The following is a 24,146-nucleotide window of genomic DNA, read 5'->3' as shown; positions in this document are numbered from 1 at the left end:
GTGTTGACTTTTACAGTAGAGCTAGAAATTCTTCTGTGTCTTTCAGATGAAACACTCCAGTAAAGGATGGCTTCCTGACAGTTATTTATCTTGAGAGGCTATAAACCTTTGGATTAATTGCATGTTTTGTACAAATGTCAGTTACTGATTTAGTTTTGATGGATCTATTCATGTCTTGTGTGAGCTTTAGGTGAATTAAAGTATTGCTTATCATCAGTCTTCTTTTGCTGACCCCTGAAAAATAAAAAATCAGATGTCATCAGAAAACCATTTTTTTCCTTCTACTAGATTCTTCAAGAGACAACAAACATATTCTTGTTTTCCTAGAACTATGAAGGTAGTAGAGGTATTAAGAATGAAATTTTAGCTAATTCTGTTCATTCTTACTAAACCAGTAACTTTAAACTGTGTGGATACCATAATAAAATGTTTAATAAGGATATAATTTTATTTCCATACCTTCATTGTTAATTCAAGACCTAACCATTAGGACCTGCAATTCAGCAGTGTAGAAATTCTTGTACATTAGGTTGGATCCTTATACATAAATGTTTGATTTTGTTGTGGTAGTTACTTCATAATGCTCAAATATGCAATGCATTCCTGTCAATTAATGGAGTTTACTATTTAATAATTCTTTACATGTTTATGATACTTTAGACAATACAAACTGCTTTTCTGTATATGAGCTCATTTAATGGTTCTCAGCCAATGGTTCTCTCTTGTTTCCCAGATGAAGTTACTTGATATCTACATATAGTCAAATCACCATCACAGCTTCAGAAATCAATCACTATTAAGGGAAAATATGAGAGGCTCTAATTAACTCAATCTTCTGGAACCTCAATTTTCTTATTTCTAATGTTCTGATACCACTACTTTTCAGGGTTGATGTGAACATTTATAAATTGTAATTATTATTAGTGCTAGTTCACCAATAATTGGAGAAATACCATCAAGAAAATCTTATTTTTCTCCCATGTTACTATAATGGTTCTTCTCCTTTAACAGGATCCCACTACTTGAATCACAGTACTCATGCATCACTTGTCCCCTTCCCTAATGGCACTTTCCCTTTTATTGCTTGCTTTTCTATGCCCAGAAACTGAAAAATTTCCCCAGGATTATAAATCTGTGCAGGAGCTTTGCTACCTACTCTCTGATTACCTGAAAATTGATCATTTACCTGGATTTTTGCACATTGCTCAGTCTTAACTTTTTTATCACCAGGCTCTGCACACCTTTCTGGCCACTTTTATGGCTTCCTTAATGTGCCTTTGAGGATCCTGGTTTCATGAATTCTGCAGGCAATGCTTCCTAGCCACTGGATCAGAAGTCATTTTAGGTGATTACCTGCCTCACTCTTGGAGGGGGAGTGGCTGTCTCCATACACCTAATTCGTTAATTCATGTCTTGAATTCTTGCTATACAGGCCAGTCTACATTCATTCCTTTGAAAAATGTTAAAACAATCTATCAAGTCAAGAGTTGCCTCTTTTTATAATTAACATAGTTCTTCTGGATAGTACCGGAAGTTCAACTGGGGGGACTGGTCTGGTCAGACAAACTGGCTGGCTGGGTGCTAATAAACATATTCCTGGAAAAAAATGTAGGACTAAATGGAATTATCTCTAAATACAATGATTTCTTTTCTATTAATTTCTATGACATGATGACATGTCAGCAGATCTTTAATGGATGAATAATTTTAGTGCCAATTTGTAATCATCCTTTCCAAAGATAACTTAAATGCATTTTCTAACCTGCCAATAATCTGTCACAAGGGTACTGCCTGGATTCTTATTTGATTTGTAAAATACTCTTTTTTTGATTTTAGTACAACAAGAAAGAATGCAAATGCAGACATAAGAAAAAAGGTGACCAATTTTGAATAGTACATACCCTATTTTTCCATTCCTTCATGTCTTCAAATACAACAGTCTCATTAATATTAAAACAAAATTAAATTTTCTGTAACCATTTCTTTAGCATAATTGTTGGTTCTATTTTTTAGGAAATAAGTTGAATTTCCTCAGGCTTAATAAGCTTCACAAGAGAATAAAATACTTTCATTTAAAGATAGATACAGATAGTTGCATTAAATTCATGAAAACTATATAATTCTTTCCAGTCGCTACTTTTCTAAAGTCAGAGGTCACAAAACCAAAAGCCTACTCAGGACAAATAGATAATGTAAATAAATAATAGATAAGCGTTAGACTCTTAGGGATGGAAGTCCATAGTGAAGTACAGAGCTCTTGCTTTGTCTAAAACAGACAAGCATTCTCTCATTCCAGCAGATTGTTGACAAGCAAGAATTCTAGAACAGTAATATTGTCTTTTCAAATTTAAAAATGGGACCAGAAAAAAAAAAAGGAGGAAAAGATGTGGCAGAAATTCAGAATTTTTAGAATCCCCTGATTTTAAATGTTATTAAAATGCAAGATATGGGAACATTAAATGCAGTTTGAAGAAAGCAAGTTTTCAACCTCTGAAATTTAAAATTTTGATTCACACACATTTTATGTCTTGCAACATAATTGAATTCAGAAGAAATCAGAACAGTTTTGTTCCTTTCATTTATCTCTTATTTATATATGTTCTGAGTATAGCCCAGCTAGGCACATATGCCCAAAACTTGCAGGAGATATAGAAGAATATAAAAATAAGGACATTTCAGTTCTTTGAGAGAAACACGAAGGGCAGCTTGCCCCACAACAGCATGTACTCATTTCCAGTTTGCAGTTCTCACAGAAGCTTTATTTTTTCAAAAATAATAAGTAAAAGAAGTATCTCTTCTTTGCACCATTTTCTTGCTTAGGAATCAAATTAAATGTTTTTGTTGTTAATTTCACATGAACCAAAAATTAATTCAAGTATTCCCAAACATCATGATTTAATTTGGAAATGTATGCATATATTTTTAAAGGCTCTAAAAATAGTCGGCTGGCCATCCATGATAAGAAATACTAAAGGTGGCAATTAACCGAAGTTACTGGGTTGGTACTTATTTCTCACGGTTAGCTTAGCAGAGTTCAATATAATTATGTAATATTATTATGGCTGTGAAAAGAATGGTGAATGACTATAAAAAAAATTGGAGCTCTGGTTTTAATCATATACCAACTCAAGTATTATGTGGTCTTGAGCTAACCATTGAACCAAATCATGAAAATAAGCTTGAAACCATAGTTCCAAGATCTAAAATAAGGATTTATAGTAGACTCTAACAAATTAATTCATTTTCCTTTGAAATTGGAAGTTCACATATATCCCTATTTTTGAGTTTTTAATAACTAAAAAGAATTTTAATGCTTTGTTTAAATTTATAGAAATAATCTTTCTCAGTTTTTCAAGTGGTGAATTTGATTGATTTTTGAATGTTAAACCAACTTTTCCTTACTATAATAAACCCCACTCAATCATAATGCACTTATCTTTTTATATAAGTACAATTTACTAATTTTTTTTTATTTTACAACTATGTTCATAAAGGAGATTCAACTATAATTTTCCTTTCTTGTAATATTGTTGACATGTTTTGATGTCAAAGCTTTGTTGGCCTCATGAAAAGTTTTGAAATTCCTATTTGTTTATGTTCAGATATAGTCTAAGTTATTTCTTTTTAAAACATGTATTATAAAAGAAATCAATTGTGAAGCCATCTGGGTTTTGAGTTTTCTTTTGTCTGGGAAGGATATAATAACATACTTAACTAGATACTTAAATAGATATTAGATATTTGGGTTTTCTCTTTCTTTTTGTGATCGTTTTGGTAACTTGGCATTTTCAAAACATTTTTCTAATATACACTATTTTAAATGTATTGATCTAATTATTGTCAAAAAACACTCTTATCTTTTTAATGTCTGTAAGAACTATAATAATGTCTCCTTTTCTCTCCTTGAGATCGATAAATTGTGTTTTCTCCCTCCCTCTTTTTCCTTTCTTGAATAGTATTATTAGGGGGTTGATCAAATATATAGCCAACATTTGCCTTTGTTGAGTTTTTCTTTTGTACACTTGCTTTCTATTTTATTCATTTTTTTTCTCTTATTTTTATTTCCTTCTTTTTAATTTCATTTGAGTCTATATCACTGTTCTTTTTCTAATTTATTGAAATTGAAGCTAAACCATTGAATTTTTTTGTCCTTTCTTTTCATATATTTATTTAAGGCAATACATTTTTCTTTAAGCACTGCTTTAGCTGATTTTTGTAAGTACTGTTACGTCATATATCCTTAAACTAAAAATTGTCAGCACTTGTTCTTGTTATGAGAGAATTATGAAGTACTGATTTAATGTCTTTTTAACATTTTTCTTCTTTGAAACATAGCTCTTTAACTGCACTCTGTGCTATCTTCTATTCATTTTCAAATTTCTAGGTTTCTGGTTTTATCACAGTTCTCTTTCTTGGGTTTTGGTGCCCTTGGGGATTTCTCTTACTATTCTGTCAGCTCAGAAAGTAGTCTTTTAACATGAATATATCATAATGTATACAGCATCTATGTATTTTTCAGAATATATATGTCAAAAGACTACTCAAAACAGAAATGTACTAACTTGAGAGCCTATCTCCTATGTAATACATGATTTCTTTGTATGTATTGATTGCTGGGTATTTTCTGATGTAGTCCTTATAGAAAACTGATTACTTGGGACAGATCATTTAGGAAAGAAAGAGAGAAAGGACAGTTACAAATATAAGGTGCCTAGAGGTGCTAGATACTATGCTAAACACTTTACATATGTTATCTCATTTAATGCTCTCAAAAAAATCCATAAAATGTTACTTCCAACATATTACAATGTTGAAACTGAGGATCAAAAGATATTAATATGCAGAAGTTCATCTAGTTTGTATGCCAGAACCAGAATTTATGCCCTTTTTTGGTGAACCCCAAATCCAGAATCATTTCACACTTTATTCTGATCTTCCCAAAGCTCCCATCTCTATCCACCTATCATCCCCTGCCAAATTTTTGTTGAAAATCAGCTCTCCAAATATCATGGCTTATTTATTAGGTTCAGTAGACTAGGTTCTGGCCCACTAGGATTAATATGTGTCAAAAATACTTCATCAATGCTGCTCATTTCTATTCTAGCAACAAGCCTCTTTTTCTTTTCTCCATGCATACAAAAAAGATGAAGCACTTAAATGATAGCTTATTCAAATATCACAATGTGAAAAATGCTTTTCCCATCAAAATTCTTTTCATCTTTATTGTTTTAGCATTTATAGTTTTCATTTTTGTTTCCATACTATGATTATTTCCAATAGCCACCCATGTATACAGATTCATTTCAGTGCATTTTGTAAGTATGGATGGGTTAACAATTATTTGTCTCATGATTTTTGCAACTTGTTATGTAATGCATATGATTTAATAAAGATGATTTTACTGCTGGGTGCTGTAGTGAGTTTCTCTATGAAGGAAAGTAGTTTTGGTTAAAAAAATGACAAGTAATATTTGGATTCTTATCGATTTTGATTGTTGTCCTGGCATAAGCATTTATATTCATTATTATGACATAGCCTTAGCCTATTTGCATTGTCACAGAAAGATGGCATCTGAAAATTATTTTTAAAATGTATGCACCATTATATAAAATTACCATTACTGTGTTAGTTGATCTTGCAGTAGTACTCAAGATTTCATTTGCTATAGTATAAAATAAAATAAAATAAGTATATATCATATTAAAATTATATTTTCAATATAGTCTTAAAGGTATATGTATTTAGTAAAGAATATTACTGAACATCAGTTATGGTTACCATTTACTAAGTGCAAGCCCACTGTAGTTGGAGTTTCAGGATGTGTTGAAAAGGGTAAGGTTCACTATTTGCTTTTAAAAAGCATAGTTTTCTCCCATTCTGTTGGTTGTCTATTTGCTCTAATGATAGTTTCCTTGGCTGTGCAGAAGCATTTTAATTTGATCAGGTCCCATTTATTTATTTTTGTTGTTGCTGTGATTGCTTTTGGAGTCTCCTTCATAAATTCTTTGCCTAGGCTAATGTCTAGGAGAATCTTTCCAACATTTTCTTATAGAATTCTTATGGTTTCAAGCCTTAGGTTTAAGTCTGTTATCCATTATGAGTTGATTTTTGTGAATGGTGAGAGGTGCGGATCTTGTTTCAGTCTTCTACGTGTGGCTATCCAATTTTCCCAGCACCATTTGTTGAATAGGGATTTTTTCCCCCAGTGTATGTTTTTGTCTGCTTTGTCAAAGATTAGATGACAATATGAGGATGGTTGTTTATCTGGGTTCTCTGAGAAAATATTTGCATGCTATACATCCATTTAAGGGCAGATAAGACATGAACACAAACTTTTCAAAAGAAGATAGACTTATGGCCAACCAACATATGGAAAAATGCACAACATCTCTAATCATCAGGGAAATGAAAATCAATACCACAATCACTTAACTACAGTGAGAATGGCTTTTATCAAAAAGTCCCAAAAAGCAGATGCTGGCGTGGATGTGGAGAGATAGGTACACTCATACAGTGCTGGGGGGACTGCAAAGTAGAACAACCTATATGGAAAGGAGTATGGAGATAGCTCAAAGAACTAAAAATAGAACTACCATTTCATCCAGGAATCCCACTACTGGGTATTTACCCAAAGGAAAATAAGGCATTCTATAAAAAAGACACCTGCATTTAAATTTTTATAGTAGCACAATTCACAATTGTAAAGATATGGAAACAGCCCAAGTGTCCATCAATACATGAATGGATTAATAAAATGTGGTATATGTATTCCATGGAATACTACTCAGCCATTAAAAAATGGTGAACTAAAACTTCTTGTGTTAACCTGGATGGAACTGGAGACCATTCTTCTAAGTGAAGTATCACAAGTATGGAAAAACAAACACCATATGTACTCACCATTAAATTTGAGCTAATCGATCAACGCTTATGTGCACATATGGAAATAACATCCATTGGAAATGAAGCAGGAAGAGAGGGGGAGGAAGGGATGGGTAAATTTACACCTAATGGGTACAATGCACACTATCTGGCAGATGGGCACAGTTATAACTGACTCAAATGGTACAAAAACAATTTATGTGGTAGAACGTTTCTACCCCTGTAATATTCTGAAATTAACATAAATAAAATGTATAATTTTTAAGATTAGCAAAATACATTAACAATCTTTGTGTTAAGCACAAGAAAAAGGAATCATTGTTAGTACTTAGGTACTTTTGAAAATTCTCAACAAATATGCTTATTCTGAAATGTGATAAAGGTCAGTCATTTCAATAGTCTTATTGAAATGGGATAAGTTTCTCCCAATTATTTATTCAGTAATCTATTCACTTACTTGAAAGAACATTGGAATAGTGACTCTTTTAATCAAAAGTCTCTGAAAGTTTTGACACCATCCAAGTTTATGTCATTGCATTAGAGAACCAAGCAGATGAAATTGAAGACTTGTAATGTCTTACTGATAGGATTAATTTGTCCATTTTGTGAGTCTGCTTTTAGATTTATTTTAGATAAATCAAAGTAATTTAATCTGAAAAGTGACCTTTGGCAACTATACTCTCTGAAAATCAGAGAGATTCTCAGAAGCAAGATACTATTAACAGTAAGTGTAATATTCCTGTGTGGGACTGGTACATTCTGTAAAATCTTATTAGTCTCCATGCCTTGGATAGCTTTCATTTTATTCAGTAACATTGCTTCTTTCTAAGATGTATTTTTAAGTGCCTTACCATGAGATACTCTATTGCATGTTTTTCTACAATCCAAATATTCAGTCAATGTTAATTGGAGTTGAAATTATCTCTTGTACAAGTGTGTGCAAGGGTGAAAGATGTAGAGTTATAACACTAGAATTTTTTTTTTTTCTGCCACAGGTAGTAATAGATGTGTTAACAGTTTATTTCTGTGTGCTCTTGTTTTTAAATCAAGTTTTCTCTTTTACTGTCATTTGGACCACACGTTTGACATAAATATCAAATTACTTAAACAATATTGAGTATCAGCATTATGCCTGGGACTTAGCTGGAGGGCACTAAGCCCATCGGCCTGCCTTCTATTACTTGTAGACCAGACAGTTGTGCACCATGTTCTCCTTGATCACAAGGAGAGGGGGTATTAAGATCTCATATAGATACTCTACTTCTGTATACTTCTGTACTAAATTTTTCATGGAATATAATAAGGGATCAGTTTTCTTCTTTCTTGTTCAGATGGTTCCCAAACTCTGAAATTTGGTCTATTGTATTCTTAAAACAGTTACATTAATCTCCCTAAGTCTCATTTTCTCATGAGCATAAAGTTCTCTTTCTACCAACTGCATATTATCTAACTTTTAATTATTTTACCCAGATACTGTCCTTTTAAACACTCACCATTTTGATTGCTTTGGGCAACATCTGAGATTGGGAAACTACTAGTTCCTTCTAAACTACAACGTATTTAGTAGAAACCTGAGGTACAGTGTAGTATAGTAGAAATCTGACTTATTGAATCTAGGACATTTTACATAAAAATGTCCTTATCTATAAAATGGTAACAATAGTAGTCATATGAGTGGTTTTTGTGTGATGATTAAGCACAATGTTTTAATTCTATAGAGCAGACATTCAATACATAATTTACAGTTAGTACTTTATTTTAGAAATTAAGAAGTAGTTGATCAAGGAATCATGTTTTCATTTGGCATGCCATTTATTGGCTGTGTGGCAAGAGAAGGTCATGGAATGCTGCCTTTCCCTCTTAACCATTTAATTTCTTGATATTATATGTGTTAACAGTTTACCATGTGTTTTGTCTCAGTATTTTCAAAACAAAATTAAAAATTAAAAGTTAAAAGTTATACTCTATGCTATAGAGTCTTTAAATTCATCACATATATAGTACATGACACATAATTTTGCTACATTGGATATCAACTCAAATAACAACTTTAGGGAAATTTTTGATTTTTTAATATATGAAAAATATCAACTTATACAGTATATGAATGTCTACATATCTTATTTTATATGCACATGAAAAAATCTCAGTGGACATTAGTAAGTGTACTTTTTTCCCCCCTGTGTAATGCTAGTATCTTTCTTTAGATGTTTGCTTTCCCTGTTCAATTATAGTATACTCTTGGCACTCAACCTGGTACTAGGAATACTACATGCATCACTTCCTCCAATTCTGACATCAGTGTTGCTCTGTGGCTCATCCAGTGGCAGGTGTTAAACATTGATATAAACAGAATTTTGTCTACCAAAGCCAAAATTCTCCCATTTCTAGTCTCCATTGGCCAATGGAACGTTAATGCCAAAGTTACTTCCAAATTCAGGTCTCAGGCATGACAGTTCATTATGCTGCCTGCCAAAACTACTGGCCCATGGAAACCCTTATTTTTAAAATTAAAGCACAGTAAAACTTCCTGTCAAGTAAATACCTTATGATTTTAGGTAACCCACTCCTATTTTTGCAGCTTTCTCTGAAATTAGTAAATTGAGATTATATTGTAATTAATTCTTAATAGCATTTCTAATTTAATACAGCAAACTGCCTAATTATAGCAGAACTGTTCACCATAAATCCCAAAACATTTATCATGAGGGAAAAATATCAGAAAAACTGTTGAAATTTTCAGTAAAACCTATCCATTTTCACATTCCAAATGATTTGAATTGATTAATAGAGACTTTGTTTTAATGACTGTTGATTAATTTAAAACAATTTAGATTTAAAAATTACATAATTTCAAAACAATGAACTCATATAGTCTCTTTAAATCATTTTTAAAGAACAAGATAGGTATAAACAAACAACTGGATAAACTTAAAAGACAATTTTAAAATGTAGCAGAATTAAAAAGTAATCTTAGGAAGACTGAAATGGATTAGGTGTTTATTAACTTATAATTAACTGTTTGGAATGTTAGGTACCATTTATTAAGAAATGGTATTTTCTCTATCATTTTTAAAGACCAGTATTTCTATAATCATGTGCATTCAAAACCTTTGCTATAGTCTTTTAGGATGCATTTTTATATTGATATACTGATATTTTTCAGATTACTAAAAAGGTATTTTCATATTCATTTGAATCCATTCAACAACCATATTATAGGATATTTGAACAATTTAATCACTAAAAGGTCAGATAATATGCCAAATGATATCACATCAATTAATTTTAAACAAATATCTGCATTATAAGTTTATGGAAGCAGCAACTTAGGTCATAATTATTAACTACTTCTCCAGGGTTTTTTCCCTTGGATGTTGTGGAAATAGCAATCAATATATACAGAGAAATCCTGTATTACATGGGAGATAGGCTCTCATTAGTACATTTCTGTTTTGAGTATTCTTTTGACATATATATTCTGAAAAATACCTAGATGCTGTATGCATTATGATATATTCACGTTAAAAGACTACTTTCTGAGCTGACAGAATAGTAAGAGAAATCCCCAAGGGCACCAAAACCCAAGAAAGAGAACTGTGGTAAAACCAGAAACCTAGAAATTTGAAAATTAATAGAATATAGTACAGAGTGCAATTAAAGAGCTATGATTCAAAGAATAAACTTTTTTTTTCTTTTTTTTTATTTTTATTATTTTTTTATCATTAATAACAATTTAATTTTACAGGATCAAAGAGTCTAACAGTATATCTTGTTAGATACAGTATGTCCTCATAATGTATACATTATTTCTTGTACAATGATATGAAATAATATGGGAAATATTCATGATAAATTATTAAGTGAACTTTTAAAAATCTTATATTAAAGACATTAAATCAGTTCATAGTTCTCTCATAGTAAGAACAAGTGCTGACAATTTTTAGTTTAAGAATAGTTTCTCTTTCAAAAATTCTAATCCTATTCCATCTCTCCCAGCGAACAGATAAAGAGGGAATATTTCATATTTCATTTTATGAGGTTTGTGTAATTACAAACCAAAATCAGACAGAAATGATCCCTGAAAGGAACATTACATACCAACTTTACTTTTCAAAATAGATATGTAAATTATGAGCAAAATGTTGGCAAAATAAATCACATAATAGCTAAAAATTATAATGCATTCTATTAAGTAGAGTTTATCTTAGGAATAATGTAATCTACCATATTAAAGAAAAGGATCATATGATTGTCTTAATGAAGGCATCAGAATTTCTGGTAAAATTCTAAAGAACATGAGAATGGAGGGAACATTTTTAATCTGATATTTACAATACAACATGGATGTCTGCTATCACACTTATTACATATTTCATTAAATATTTTCTGTAAATCATAGCCTATATAGTAATACAAAACAATCTATAAATGACTATAAAGGAAGTAATAAGCCCTCATTATTTGTATATGATACAATATTTTACATAGAAAACAAAAATGGTAAAAAATAATTAGTAAGAGAGTTTAGCAAGATTATTTTATAGAACATCTGAATAATATTCCTCTACACCAGCAATAAGCAGATAAATATTTTAATTTTAAAACATAGTTTTATATTATTAATAACATTAACCAGATATTTGATCATTGTCTAAATATGTTCAGGCTGCTATAACAAAATACCTTAGATAAGGTAACTTATAAACAACAGAGATTTATTTCTCACAGTTCTGGAGGTTGGGAAGTCCAAGATCAAGGCACCTGTGGTACCTAGTGAGGTACCTGCATCCTCATAGACAATGCCTTCTAGCCATGTCTTTGCATGATGGGAAGGGCAATAAAACTCCCTCTGGCATCTTTTATAAGGGCACTAATCCCTTAGGATTTCAACGTATAAATTTGGGAGTATACAAACATTCAGACCATAGCAATAATATTAAGGACTTAACTGTGATTTTATTATAAGGATGGCATTTCTTTTCAAATTGATCTTTAGTCTCAGTGTAATTGCAATTGCAATCTTGACATGGAAATTAATAAGCTCATTCCAATATTAATATGGAAGAGCAAAAGAAAAATAGTTAAGATATTCTTGAAGAAGAATGGTGGGGTGACTTACTATTTTGGATATTGTAATAATAATGAAAACAGCACATTATGATGAATTGATCAAAAAGACTGATGGAATTGATTTGAGAGCTCAAACCCATATACATATGGAAACTCATGTGACAGAGTTATCACTGTACATTAGTGGGGAGTATTTGACAAGGAACACTAAGACAATTATTCAGGTGGGAAAAAGAATTGGATTCCTGCCTCACACATGAACACACACATACACACACACACCCCTTATCCAGGCAAACACTGAAATGTGAAAAACAATTCTTTAAAATTTTAGGAAAAAAAATGAAAATAACTTTATGACCTCAAGTTTGAGAAGGATATCTTAAGCATGCCAGAAAATATACAAACCATTACACTATGTTAACAATTATGTACATTAAAATTATAAACTTTTGTTCATCATAAGACAAGACATTGCAAATGGAAAGAGAAGACAAAACTGGGAGTAGATATTTGCCACAATATGACCTAAAAAGCATTATCCACAACATACAAAATCTTCTATAAATATGAGCAAAACACGAAAGCAACTTATTGCACAGAAAAGGAAATATGAATTGTTAAATAATATGTGAAAATATCCTCATTAATAATCAAAATGTAAATTAAAACCACAGTGGGATACAATTTAACATTCATTGGATAGTAAAAATTAGATACACTGACTGTGGGTGGTATAAAAAGCTTTGGGAAACTATTAATATTTAGCGTATCCTACAATCCAGTGATTGTACCTCTGAGTTAAACACATACTAAAATACAGTTTCACACCTACCACATTGGCAAAAATACAAAATAAAATAAAATAAAATAATGGAAAACACCAAGTGTTGGTGAGGAATGAGGGAGTAAGAACTCTCATGAAGAGCCAATAGGAGTGTAATCAAAATCCTTTTAAAAGCTTTTTTTTTTTTTTTTTTTGGCATTTCTTACTAAAGTTTTACAGGTACATAACCTATGGACCAATAATTGCTTGCCTAGAGAATCTCTTGCATATGTCCGTTAAAAAACATGAATAATAATGTCCAATGTGACATTGTTTATGATAATGAAAAACTAGAAACAACTTTAATATGTCAGGAGAAATGATAAAAAAACTTAAAGGAATATTAGAAACTCAATACATTGGTTAGGATGTCAACATACAAATTTGGGGGATATACAAACATTGTGAAAAAACCAAGTCTCCAAACAATATATAAATCAATAATTATATAAAAGTAAAACCACACAAAATTAAAGAATGAATTACTAAGGATATATATTCATATATATAAATGTATAAAAACAAGGCAATGGGAAATTACAAAATCAGACTGCTTAACCTGGGGATCAGGTTAAGTGACAGAATAAATTAAAAAGAGTATACAAAGGGCTTCGATAATATTAGAGATGTTCCACTTCATAAGCTGGTTGTTCCTTCATATTTTATATATGTTATAGATTTCAATATGTTCAAATTGTTTGATAATATGAAAAATGAAGTTATAATAAAGAAAGTATATGTTCATTCAATTAAAAGTTAAGAATGCATACATCCTTTCACTAAGTAATTTTAGCTTAGTACTGAATAATATTTAGAAATTCTCCAGAATTGGGACAATTTACTGATTTTTCAGTTTAGGACATAAAGAAGTATTTGATTTGCTCTTTGAGGCTGTGTAGTATAACATAGGCATCTTAAAACATTCAGTGTTTTTAGTTGCTTACACCATGAAGCAGTTTGGAACTGAGACCAATAAAAGGAATGGCAGATCAAATATCTTGGACATTCCCTGGTGGATTTACATTCATCAGTTAACTGGATAGAAGAGCAAACAAAATCTAAAGCAGTATTCACATTTTTCTTCTCTTTTTCTGTTAATGTTGACTATATATAGCTAAATTTGCATAAATAAAATGTGTATTCTGAAACTCCACTTTATATGTATTTTAAAAGAATATTACTGACTCACCTTTCTAAATGACTTTCTCATCAAATTGTGTTAAGTTTTAATTCAGTTTACCAGCCCTATCCCCAATATGAGGAGAGAATGCAGTAGTAGTAAAGAAAGTTGGTAGGCAAACTAGGAGAAAAAGCAACAAAACAACAAGGTAGAAGGCAGACCAGTCCTATTAGGAATGAAAAACGGGATTCTTCCATCAGCTCTTCCATAAAATTTAAGTGTCACTGTTGACTGGTCCAACTAGATTTTTAAAATAAAAAAAAAAATACAGGAAAAGAAAAAAAAATGTATAAGAGTATCTTCAAAAAGATAAAAAACAACTGGGAAACTGTTTCTTATTGCACTTTCCTGTATAGGCCAGCTTCTAAGCTGTATCAGCAGACATAATTTTTGTCTCCAGTAAACTTTCCTACACTAGTGTATCTATTTCTTGTTTCGTTTCCAGGTGTGTTTTTTGTGAGGGGTTCTTAAATAAACAGGGTCTAAGAAGAAATAAGTATGTGGGAGAAAAATAATGTGATAGGCAAAAATAACAATAGTATCAAACACTTAGGTAATAGATTGAATAACAATAAAATTCCTATAAGAGGGTATATTTTTGCCGAGGAAGGAAGCTGGTCCCTTTATGATTCCTTTTCATTTCAGCTACAAAAGAAAAAAAAAACTTTATCTAGATTAAATTATTTTTATAATGTTCTCATGTTTGATTCTGTTCTAGATACTATACAAAAATTTTTTAAACAGATTTTTTTCTGGCTTCTGGAATGTCATAAGCTAAAATAGATAGTGTCAGTGTGGCTTGTGGAATAGGTATAGGAATAATACATAAAGCACAAAATGTACAACATAAACATTAATTTCATATTGGTTTGTCAATCTGTGATTTGATTGTGGTATTATTGAATATCATTGTGCTCATAGCATCATGTAATTTGACATCTAAATTGTATCTAAAGAGCTCTTGTATTATTTTAAAAAGCAATAGCCACATGTTAATCACATCATTTTATATGAAATCATATTAACTATAATACACAATTGCCTCAACCAGCATGACATCTAGTTTTGGAACTGAGTTTTAAAAGGATTATGTTGATGTTGATAGAAGGATTAGAACTAATAAAAGAACGAGTGGGCATTAATCACTCTTTTTTGCAGTTCCGTAGTGCTTTATTAGTTCTTAATTTAAGAAATTAATTCATCCTGCATTTGGTTCAGTATAATTTCTGTGCAAGTCCATCATTCTATCAAACTGTAAATCTCTTGTAATAGGGTCCTGTCTCATTCATCTTTCAATATCCCACAACATTTATTATTAATTGTTCACATATTGAGCAGTCATATTGCAAAAGAATATTTTCTTTTTTTGTTAAAGTATGTTTTTTAAATTTCTTTCAGAAATTTCATACAACTGTATAAAAGCGAAGATGACATGGAAATTTCAAAACAGATTAAGACTCATTGGACTTCTTTGGGCCTAGAAGATATACAGTTTGTAAATTACTCTGTGCTGCTTAATCTGCCAGGCCCTTCTCCCAGCACTGTGACTCTGAACAGCAGTGGCCAATGCTTCCATCCTAATGGCCAGCCTTGCAGTGAAAAAGCCAGAAAAGACACCAGCCAAGATCTGCTCTACTCATATGCAGCCTATTCTGCCAGAGGAACTCTCAAGGTAATATGACCATTTGTCTCTGTCATTTTCAGTGAAATGGAATTAAAAAACAACGGCTTTCATCTAAACTGAACTAACTGGCAAGATGCAACATACAAAAGTAACCATTAAATGCTCTCAGTGCGGAAGTGCCAGGAAAGAGAAAGAAGTCGGATTGCTTGGCCCTTTTCTTGTCATATTTTGAAAGTGAAAACCTGTTAGAAGAATTTAATTTGAAGGTGTTGAATGTGTGACTGAGTCATTCATATTTTCTAAGACCATAGAGGGCAAGTCTATTTCATTCTATGGTTTTGAAAAGGCAAATTTTAATACACTGCTATGGAGACAAAGAATAGAAATGAGAGGGTTCTGTTTTGAGATTGTATACACACACAAGAAATGAAGCGGAAAATTGGTGTGATTATTCACACATTTAAGATTTGAAATACAGTGAGTGCTTCTGCTTTCATGATGGAAATCACATGCAACAAGAAGCTAGTTGTGAATTATTTCTCCACCTTTTCTGGGTTAACTGGTTTATAATGTAGTGTTTTTGGCATAATCACTGAGTGCAAGGTTTCTAGAGCCACAAGGACTACTTTTAAATCTCAGTTCCCCAATTACTTACTGTTACTTAACCATCTTGAGCAGTTTGCTCAACTCTGTAATGGGGATAATAATAGTTTCAACTTTATAAGGTTCTTGTGAGAATTAAGTTAATACATGTGAACCCTAGAGAACAGAGTGTAGCCATAGTAAGAACAATATACAAAGTAGATGCAGCAACATATATTGGTCATTAGTTTTCTTTATATGGACAAATTTTCTTCTCAAAATAAAAGTATGATTTTAATAAACACATTTAATTTTTTTAATCAAACTGTAGATTGCCTCATTTAATACAAATGAAATTATGTTTCTGACTGTTGTTAATGGCACACATTTTTAAGAATCTAACTTAATATTAGCTATGATTCTTTTATAATTACGTTGCATAAATACTCAATATAATAGTGACAATAGTGAATGCTTGTTCCTACTATGTTTCTTCTTTTCTGGAACTGGGGTGGGGGGCAGTGGTGAGGAGAGGCAGCTTTTCCAATGCTTTAGCATTGTTTCTATTCTCTGTTGTGTCGTACTTTGACATTTAGCAGAAGGACTATATATAACTATTACAACCTTGGAAAGTATTACTATTAATTAAAATTTAATATAATATTAAATGTCTGCAGTATTTCTAGTGTACGGCTCAAGTAATTTGATTTGATTAATGTACACTATTTCTGGGAAGCAATAATGGAAACACACCTGTACATTAATAAAAACAGAAGAAGGCAGCCAGCACTCCTTCCTTGGCTCAGAAGCTTTGGCCTTAAGCCCTGAAGTTACCCCACATATTTTCTCTCAGACTCCTAACCCTACATTAGCCCCATACCTTTTCAACCCACCTCTTCATCTCGATTGGCTCAAGTCAAGGTCATTTCCTCCCCTAAACAAAAGCATGTCTAAAACACAGAACAACTGCAAAGCACCACAAACTCAAGTGGGTCATTGGAATCATTCCGAACTCCTTGCTTCTGTTTCCTCTGGCAAAGATTGATTATTCATATGGAAGAGCCATGAAACTACAACTTCTGTACCCATTTCTTTCATGTGGCCCTTTGTAATAATCCACTGAGCCCAGTGGATTGGAGATATGATAAGATTAAATAAATCCCATAGATATGAGTCCACCACAAAAAAATCTCCTTCAGTGCCCCTGCTCTTTCATACTGAGATAGTCCAGTTTCCACACAGACCAAGGAAAGAAATATATGTCTATGTAGCTTCCCCTGGATTCCAAAGTCCCTTATAAGAGTATATAGTTGTTGGTCTTGCTGTCTAAGGTAGAGATTCACTGCACCTGGAAAATTAAATTTATATCACTGTTCCTTTATACTCAAATCTTACTGTTTAGTAGGGGGAGAAGATGGGAGAGGAACACTTCAATAATAATCTGTTTGCTTTGGTTTAAAAGAGATATTAACAGACATTGTGTGCTCCTGATTTCTGATTCATACTCGCCACTCACCACCAGCAAACCCACATCCTCATGGAGATGGGGTAGGGGAAGCTAAAACAGGGAAAGGTAGTTTAGAAGAATCTACTTGGCTCTAGCTTTCTATTGTTCAGGAAATCCATTGTGCTATGATATTTGTGCAAATGTTGGAACATAGAGTATTACATATAACTGTATGTTTGCTTTTTATATTCAAGTTTAGTAGTCATTGTTTATGGAGGCTAAGGTTAGCTTGCATAAATTTTAACTCTAGGCTCCATAAATTTTACTTGAGTGCCATTTTGTTTCCTCAACGGTTTCATATAATTAGAGTTTACAAACTAGAAATCTGAATTCTAAGGATACTGACAATGTTCTTCAACCCTACCCACTCACCCATTTAGAATTATAAGTTATAGAGAATAATTAGTTGTATACTATCAGCATTTCAATTACATGTTTAACAGGTTCAATACCTTTCTCTTTAGATTCCTTTGCATGACATAGTTACTTTTCTTATCCAAATACAAACATGTAGTTCTTTCCCTCTTCTTTTTCTTCCCTCGTTCTTCTTTTTTCCCCTCATTTTTTTTTTCTTGTCAAGAGAAGCCACAAAGCCAGGCCCAGTGGCTCCCGCCTATAATCCTAGCATTTTGGGAGGCCAAGGCATGAGGATCAGGATCGCTTGAGACCAGGAATTTGAGACTAGCCAGAGCAACATAGCAAGACTCTATCTCTATAATATATAGTTTTTTAATTAGCCAGTCATAGTGGTGCACAGCTGCAGTCCCAGCTACTCTGGAGGCTGAGGGAGGAGGATGGCTTGAGCCCAGGAGTTTGAGTTGCAGTGAACTATGATGATGCCACCACACTGTAGCCTAGGTGACAGAATGAGATCTTGTCTCCAAAAAAAAAAAAAAAAAAAAAAGAGGACACAAAAGGCATTTTAGTTAAATGAAACAGCCAGTTTAATTAAAAACAATATATTTTAACTTTCAAACTGGTATACATGTGTATGTGTCTATAACCATGGCCTTTTGGCCTTTTTATTTTGCCTTTTGGCACAGGTTTTACAACAATTTCTATGAAAGCCAAGATATGTGGGACAAGGCAGAGTTCAGCAGGACTTTCCCTTATGTCACTGTCTTTCACAGCTATAGCAATGTCCACCTATTTCTAGACTTTGACATTGTATTGAAACAGCTAATTTTAAAAATTAAAAAGTTAGAGGACCTACCACTGATTTTATCTATATCAAAGCAGAGCCCTTTATTTTTTACATAATTTATTATTTTTTAAATTATTTCATTAATGGAACTAAGGGTTTTCTTTTTCTGTTTTTTTTTTAATATTCCTGTCTATTATCTCTGACAGTTTTCTACATGTTTATCTTATCAGTAGTAAATGTTTAAATTTCCCTTTTTTCCATGTAAAAGAAAACCAATGTCTACCTCAGATTCATGGAATTATCCACATGTCCATGAAGTCTTAAGTCCTTATTTGGGACTCTCCATCATTTGTAAATGCATTAGAACTGCCATTTTTAATAAAGAAGAATTGCAAAAGACTTGAAAAAGCAGTTACTAAAAGGGAGAAAATAGTTAACGGTACATAGAAATATACATTTAGAAATATACTCCATTTTAGAAATATTAGGCCTAAACAAAAGGGATTGTTAAAGGTACTAAAATGCAATATGAATAAAACAAACACCTTGTATTTGAAGAACAGAATTTGAGAAATTAATCATGCAAATTAGATGAAGACATTATCTATTTTAAAATGGTATTAATAATGCAAATCTATTATACTAAGTACATAATAATTTAAATATCTATGTCAAGAAAGCATATAATAAGTTATTGATATTGATTTTCTTAAACTCAGAGTATATTAGTATTATGATTTTCAAAAGCAATTTCTAGGTGACCATTGCATATGCATATAAAATACTTGCCTGTATTTCATACACGTTTTAGATATAATATTGAAAGTCACATACTCTTAACAAATAAGGCACTGGTGATTTTCCTGTATCTTTTCAGACCATTCCCTAATTCAAATCAAGCTTCAATGGTTACTGCTAATGATTTGGGTATATCTCGTTTTTTATTTTGATTACGTTGTGTTTGCATGAGTTTCTGTCAGGCAGAGCCATTAACAAGTTCTTAAATTATTCTACTCTGACTGCTTGCAAAGCTCCTCACAAATTTTTGCTTTTGACAAGGTCATTTATAGAAGAGGAGTGCCCCTTTTCTTTGAAGACCTGTCATGTCCATTCATCATATGACCATTTTGTATAAGCTTCCAATTTGTGCTTTCTGGTAACAGTCTAAATAACATTTGTGATAGCTGAGATCTACTTCGAAAGCCTACTTAGTGCCAGCATGATGGATGGTGTACTTTACTACTTCTTTGTAATTCACTGTGCACTAGAAAGGTGACATTGTTTACCCCTTCATAAGGACAGGTGGGTCAGTAAAAGGATCTTAAGGAGAGCTGTCCTGTCAGATGCAAAACACATATTAAAATAGATACATAAATAATTTACCATGGTAAGTTTAGCTTCAGAGAATAAATGGTGATTTATATTTTTATTAAAAGGTAAATATCAACTATAATACCTTCTTAAGGTTAAAGACATTGATACTGAGTGCTGAAAATGTCTAGTCAATTTTATAAATGGAAAATAGAGCTTTTATATAATTCCTGTGCAATTATGTCTCTTGTCCTTTGTGAAAGCCAGGCAGATGTAGAAAAGTAAAGCACACATTAATACTTAATAAACATTGAATAGATTGGTTCTGCTATGTTCTTTTTGAGAAGAGGATTTGTTCTTATTCTTATATATTTTATGGATTTTGGATCTTTTCCTTCTATAAAGCACTATATTTTGTATGAAAGACAAGCCAAATAATGCAATTTCATGGAATCTTATTTTCAACAACTCACTAACTGTGCATAAGGCATATTATTAACATATTTATCACTACCTTATTCTGCAGAGAGTGGAGCTCCAAGAGCCCAAATTAGCACCCTCCCTGACTAGCTGTACAAATGTGGGTGGTCACTATAATTGCTTATACTCAGTGTCCTCATCCATATAAGGGGAATATTAATAGTACCCTAAATGGTTATTGTGGGGAAGAAATGATACAAATCATGTAAAGTCCATGGCATTTAGAAAGCACTCAATAAATGTTAGCTATTATTATTATTTGGTACGGAGTAGACACACTTAAATGGGAGAAATTGAGAAATTATCAGAACAATATATCAAGATTTGGAAGTACAAACTGTTATTATATTTATCATACTGTCTGAATATAATCTTTCTGTATTCTGTTTAGCATGACAAATATTAATCATCAGGGAGAAAGATGCCTTGACAAGTATGAATACGTAATAAAATGTACATAATACCCTGATCATATTTTTAATTAAAACTGAAACCTCAAAGAAATTAGAATGAAATGTTTTATTCTTGAATGCAGAATGATAAATCATGTCAAGTTGGGCCCGTCTTTTTGTGTAAACTATCAAGACATAATTGTTTAACACATGAAATCTGAACACTGTATCAAATATTTTGTCAGAAAATCTTAAAGAGAAAAAATATATAACTACTCCATGGAATCCTTGGATAACTTACAGTCAGATGTCTATTTTCTCATGGCTATAAAAACTTTCTCTTTCTCTTTTCTTTTTAATATTTTCAAACAAAAGCAAAGTTATCAGGGTTATGGGAAAAGGCAGACCTATATGCGTTTGGCTCTGAATGCTTCCTGTTAAAGATAAAAGTATCAGAGAGCTAGGGGAATTAGAACAGAATTATGTTATTTAAACTTTTGTTGCCTGAGTAGGAAGAGTAAGCTACTGTCTCACCAACAGAGATATATGAGCTTGAAACAGCTTTTCAATGGTGAGAATGACTTTGCATATTATCTATCTCCCTCCTTTTTTTCTTGTTAATCCATCTTTTGGCAACAGTACACAAGTGTGAGATAAATGACCCCGAACACAGCAGTATATACCTGTTATTAATTGTTTTTTAAAATCTACATAAAGTCCCGTGGCCCAATATGACCTTCTGTTTCTGGTTTCATGAGCTGTTTTCACTAACCAGCTGAAATAACAAAACAATTCCATAATTGCTGCTTTCTTATTTAAGTTTAATAACCATAGGATTAATTTTCACATATTTAAGGTATATTTTTCACTGCCTTTAAAATTTAGACTGAAGCATTTACAAATAAAGAAATGATATAACACAACATATTGTCCATAGTTAAATATTTTTTAAAGAAGTTACATCTTATACCTGGGAAAGAGGACAAAAGCCTATTTTATGAAATAAAAGTTTTAAAACAAAGATAGCTATATTCATCTAAGTAGTTAAAGTGCAATGGACTGTGTCTCCCACTTCCTTACAACAAATGTGGTATTTTTAGTGAGAAAGTGTTTCGATACATACTTTTAATTTGCCTAAAGTTATTTCTAAAGGTTTTGCATCACCATAATTATTATTTGACAGAGAATTACAGAGTTTTTATTTTTATGTCTGATTTGATGTAAATAATACCACTTACAAAGTTGAGTGATGATGTAACTTTCTTAGAAGATTTCATTTATATTTTAATTTCTATAAAATGTTAGAATTTAAATACGTAGCTTACAAATAAGGTATACCTCATTTCAGTAGGTAATACAAATTTAGTCTTTTCAGAAATAGAAAGCTCTGTGGAAATGTTGATCCTTAGGTTTATGCTTTATTTCAACACACTAATCCAACTGATTTTAGAAGAAAGAAAATTCTGTCATATTACTTGCATGGCCTCCAGGAAGATTTCTTTTGAATGAATTTCAACTTGTTCAATATACCTACCTTAGTAAGTCAAGTATCCAAGTATCATTTATTAAATAAAGTGCCCTGTGATTATTCTTATTCCTTATATTTTGATACTAAGAGACTAACTAATATAGAATTTAGCCAGCTGGCTCTCACTAATATAATAAGAAATATTCAACATTCAGCAAATACATACTGAGTACCTTTTATATGCCAATCACAGGGACACAGTAATAAATAAGAAAGCTTCAGGCTCTGCCCCACGCAGCTCGCAATCTAATAGGAGAAACTGGCGTTTAGGTAAGCAATTATAAAACTGCATGGCTTGAAACTGCTAGGAATACTAGCAAATTATTTAAATATTCTAAGTTCTAAGTTACAGTTTCTTCACCTATGAAATGGTCAGGAATATCTACAAAATATAAATGTTCCGAAGATAGACTGAAAACAATTGATAACAATCTGCTTAGTAAAATGTCTAACACAGGGGACATAAATGATTAAGTATTGATTTTATTTTCCTTTTATATCATGTCATAACAGTTCTGTATAGTTTAATCCTTCTCACAACACACACACACACCCTATCTATATTCAATTTCCTGATAGCTACGGTCTCCTGTGAACCTCCTTTTGCCCTTATCTCTCTCTTCCTGTTATCCACCTTTGCTCTCATGTGCCTTTAGAGAGACTCTTTCCCCTTGACCAGGGCCTAAGCACAATCTTCAACTATCTCTAACACATACGTATTTTCTATTCTCAACCACCTAGCAAAACCTTAAGCAATGTATTGTCCTATCACTTTAGAAGGCCACACACAAGTATCCCAGTGGTGTGTTAGAGCTATTTATAGCTCAAGACAGTTCACTCCATCTAGTGAGAGTTGATTTTGTGCATTTTTCCTAATTTTGATGATCTCCTCCCAATTGCTTATCATGCAATGCCCTATTGGTCATTTGAAATCAACTATAGTGAAAATCTTTAAACCACAGAAACGTGAAAATTCTACATATCAGGACTTCTTTCCACCATAGGGAGACATTTTACTACCATACAACCTTCCAGTACTCAGCAAGAGGCTACGGATTAGATTGCCAATTTTGGCAGGGCCACAATATTAGAGTGGGATAGACAAAGCCAAGAACTCTGCCATGGGGTAGAAAGTGAGCATGTGATTAGAGTCCACTTCAAATCCCCTACCTCTTCCATCTAGGGCCACAGAAGCCACTCAAAAGTAAAAAATAGCATTGAAAGAGGCAGAGAATTTCCTTCAGATTTCCCAAGGTCTGAAATGGGCACATAAAGTTTACCTTGTTGACAGAGCTAATAGAAGGTCAAGAGGTAAATTCTTTTCAAGAATTCTCTAAGATTATCTGTGTGATGTAACCCTTTCTGGGATACTTCTGGCTCCTGGAGCATTTTGCAAAACAGCAATTGATCTTCCATTCAGCTCCTCAAACAACTGGCCCACCGCCTTTCTGCTGGGACTTTCAAAGCAGCAACCATGTGTCCCTCTTGCCCTCCACCCACCGCCCAAGACAGATGATTGAGTTTCACAACTTCATTCTGGGTTGCTTGTCTCTGAAGCAATCATCTAGCGCTGTTGTTGGTGATTATTTGTTTCATTTTGTTTTTTTAATAAGAGCT

The 24,146-nt window shown here is 32.2% G+C and overlaps 1 protein-coding gene across 1 annotated transcript in view; it reads left to right on the top strand.

The window, feature by feature from the left end:
- Positions 1–24,146, top strand: part of NAALADL2 (N-acetylated alpha-linked acidic dipeptidase like 2) — an 899,092-nt gene that overhangs the window by 336,107 nt on the left and 538,839 nt on the right. The window contains exon 3 of the mRNA XM_069471997.1: positions 15,360–15,633. Coding sequence (XP_069328098.1) covers positions 15,360–15,633 — 274 coding nt within the window. The remainder of the gene's footprint in view (positions 1–15,359; positions 15,634–24,146) is intronic.

This window comes from Eulemur rufifrons, chromosome 7 (genome assembly GCF_041146395.1).
Source record: "Eulemur rufifrons isolate Redbay chromosome 7, OSU_ERuf_1, whole genome shotgun sequence".
NCBI classification, from domain to species: Eukaryota; Metazoa; Chordata; class Mammalia; order Primates; family Lemuridae; genus Eulemur; species Eulemur rufifrons.
The sequence above is the reverse complement of the archived record's forward strand: the minus strand, read 5'-3'. Positions and strand labels throughout refer to the sequence as shown.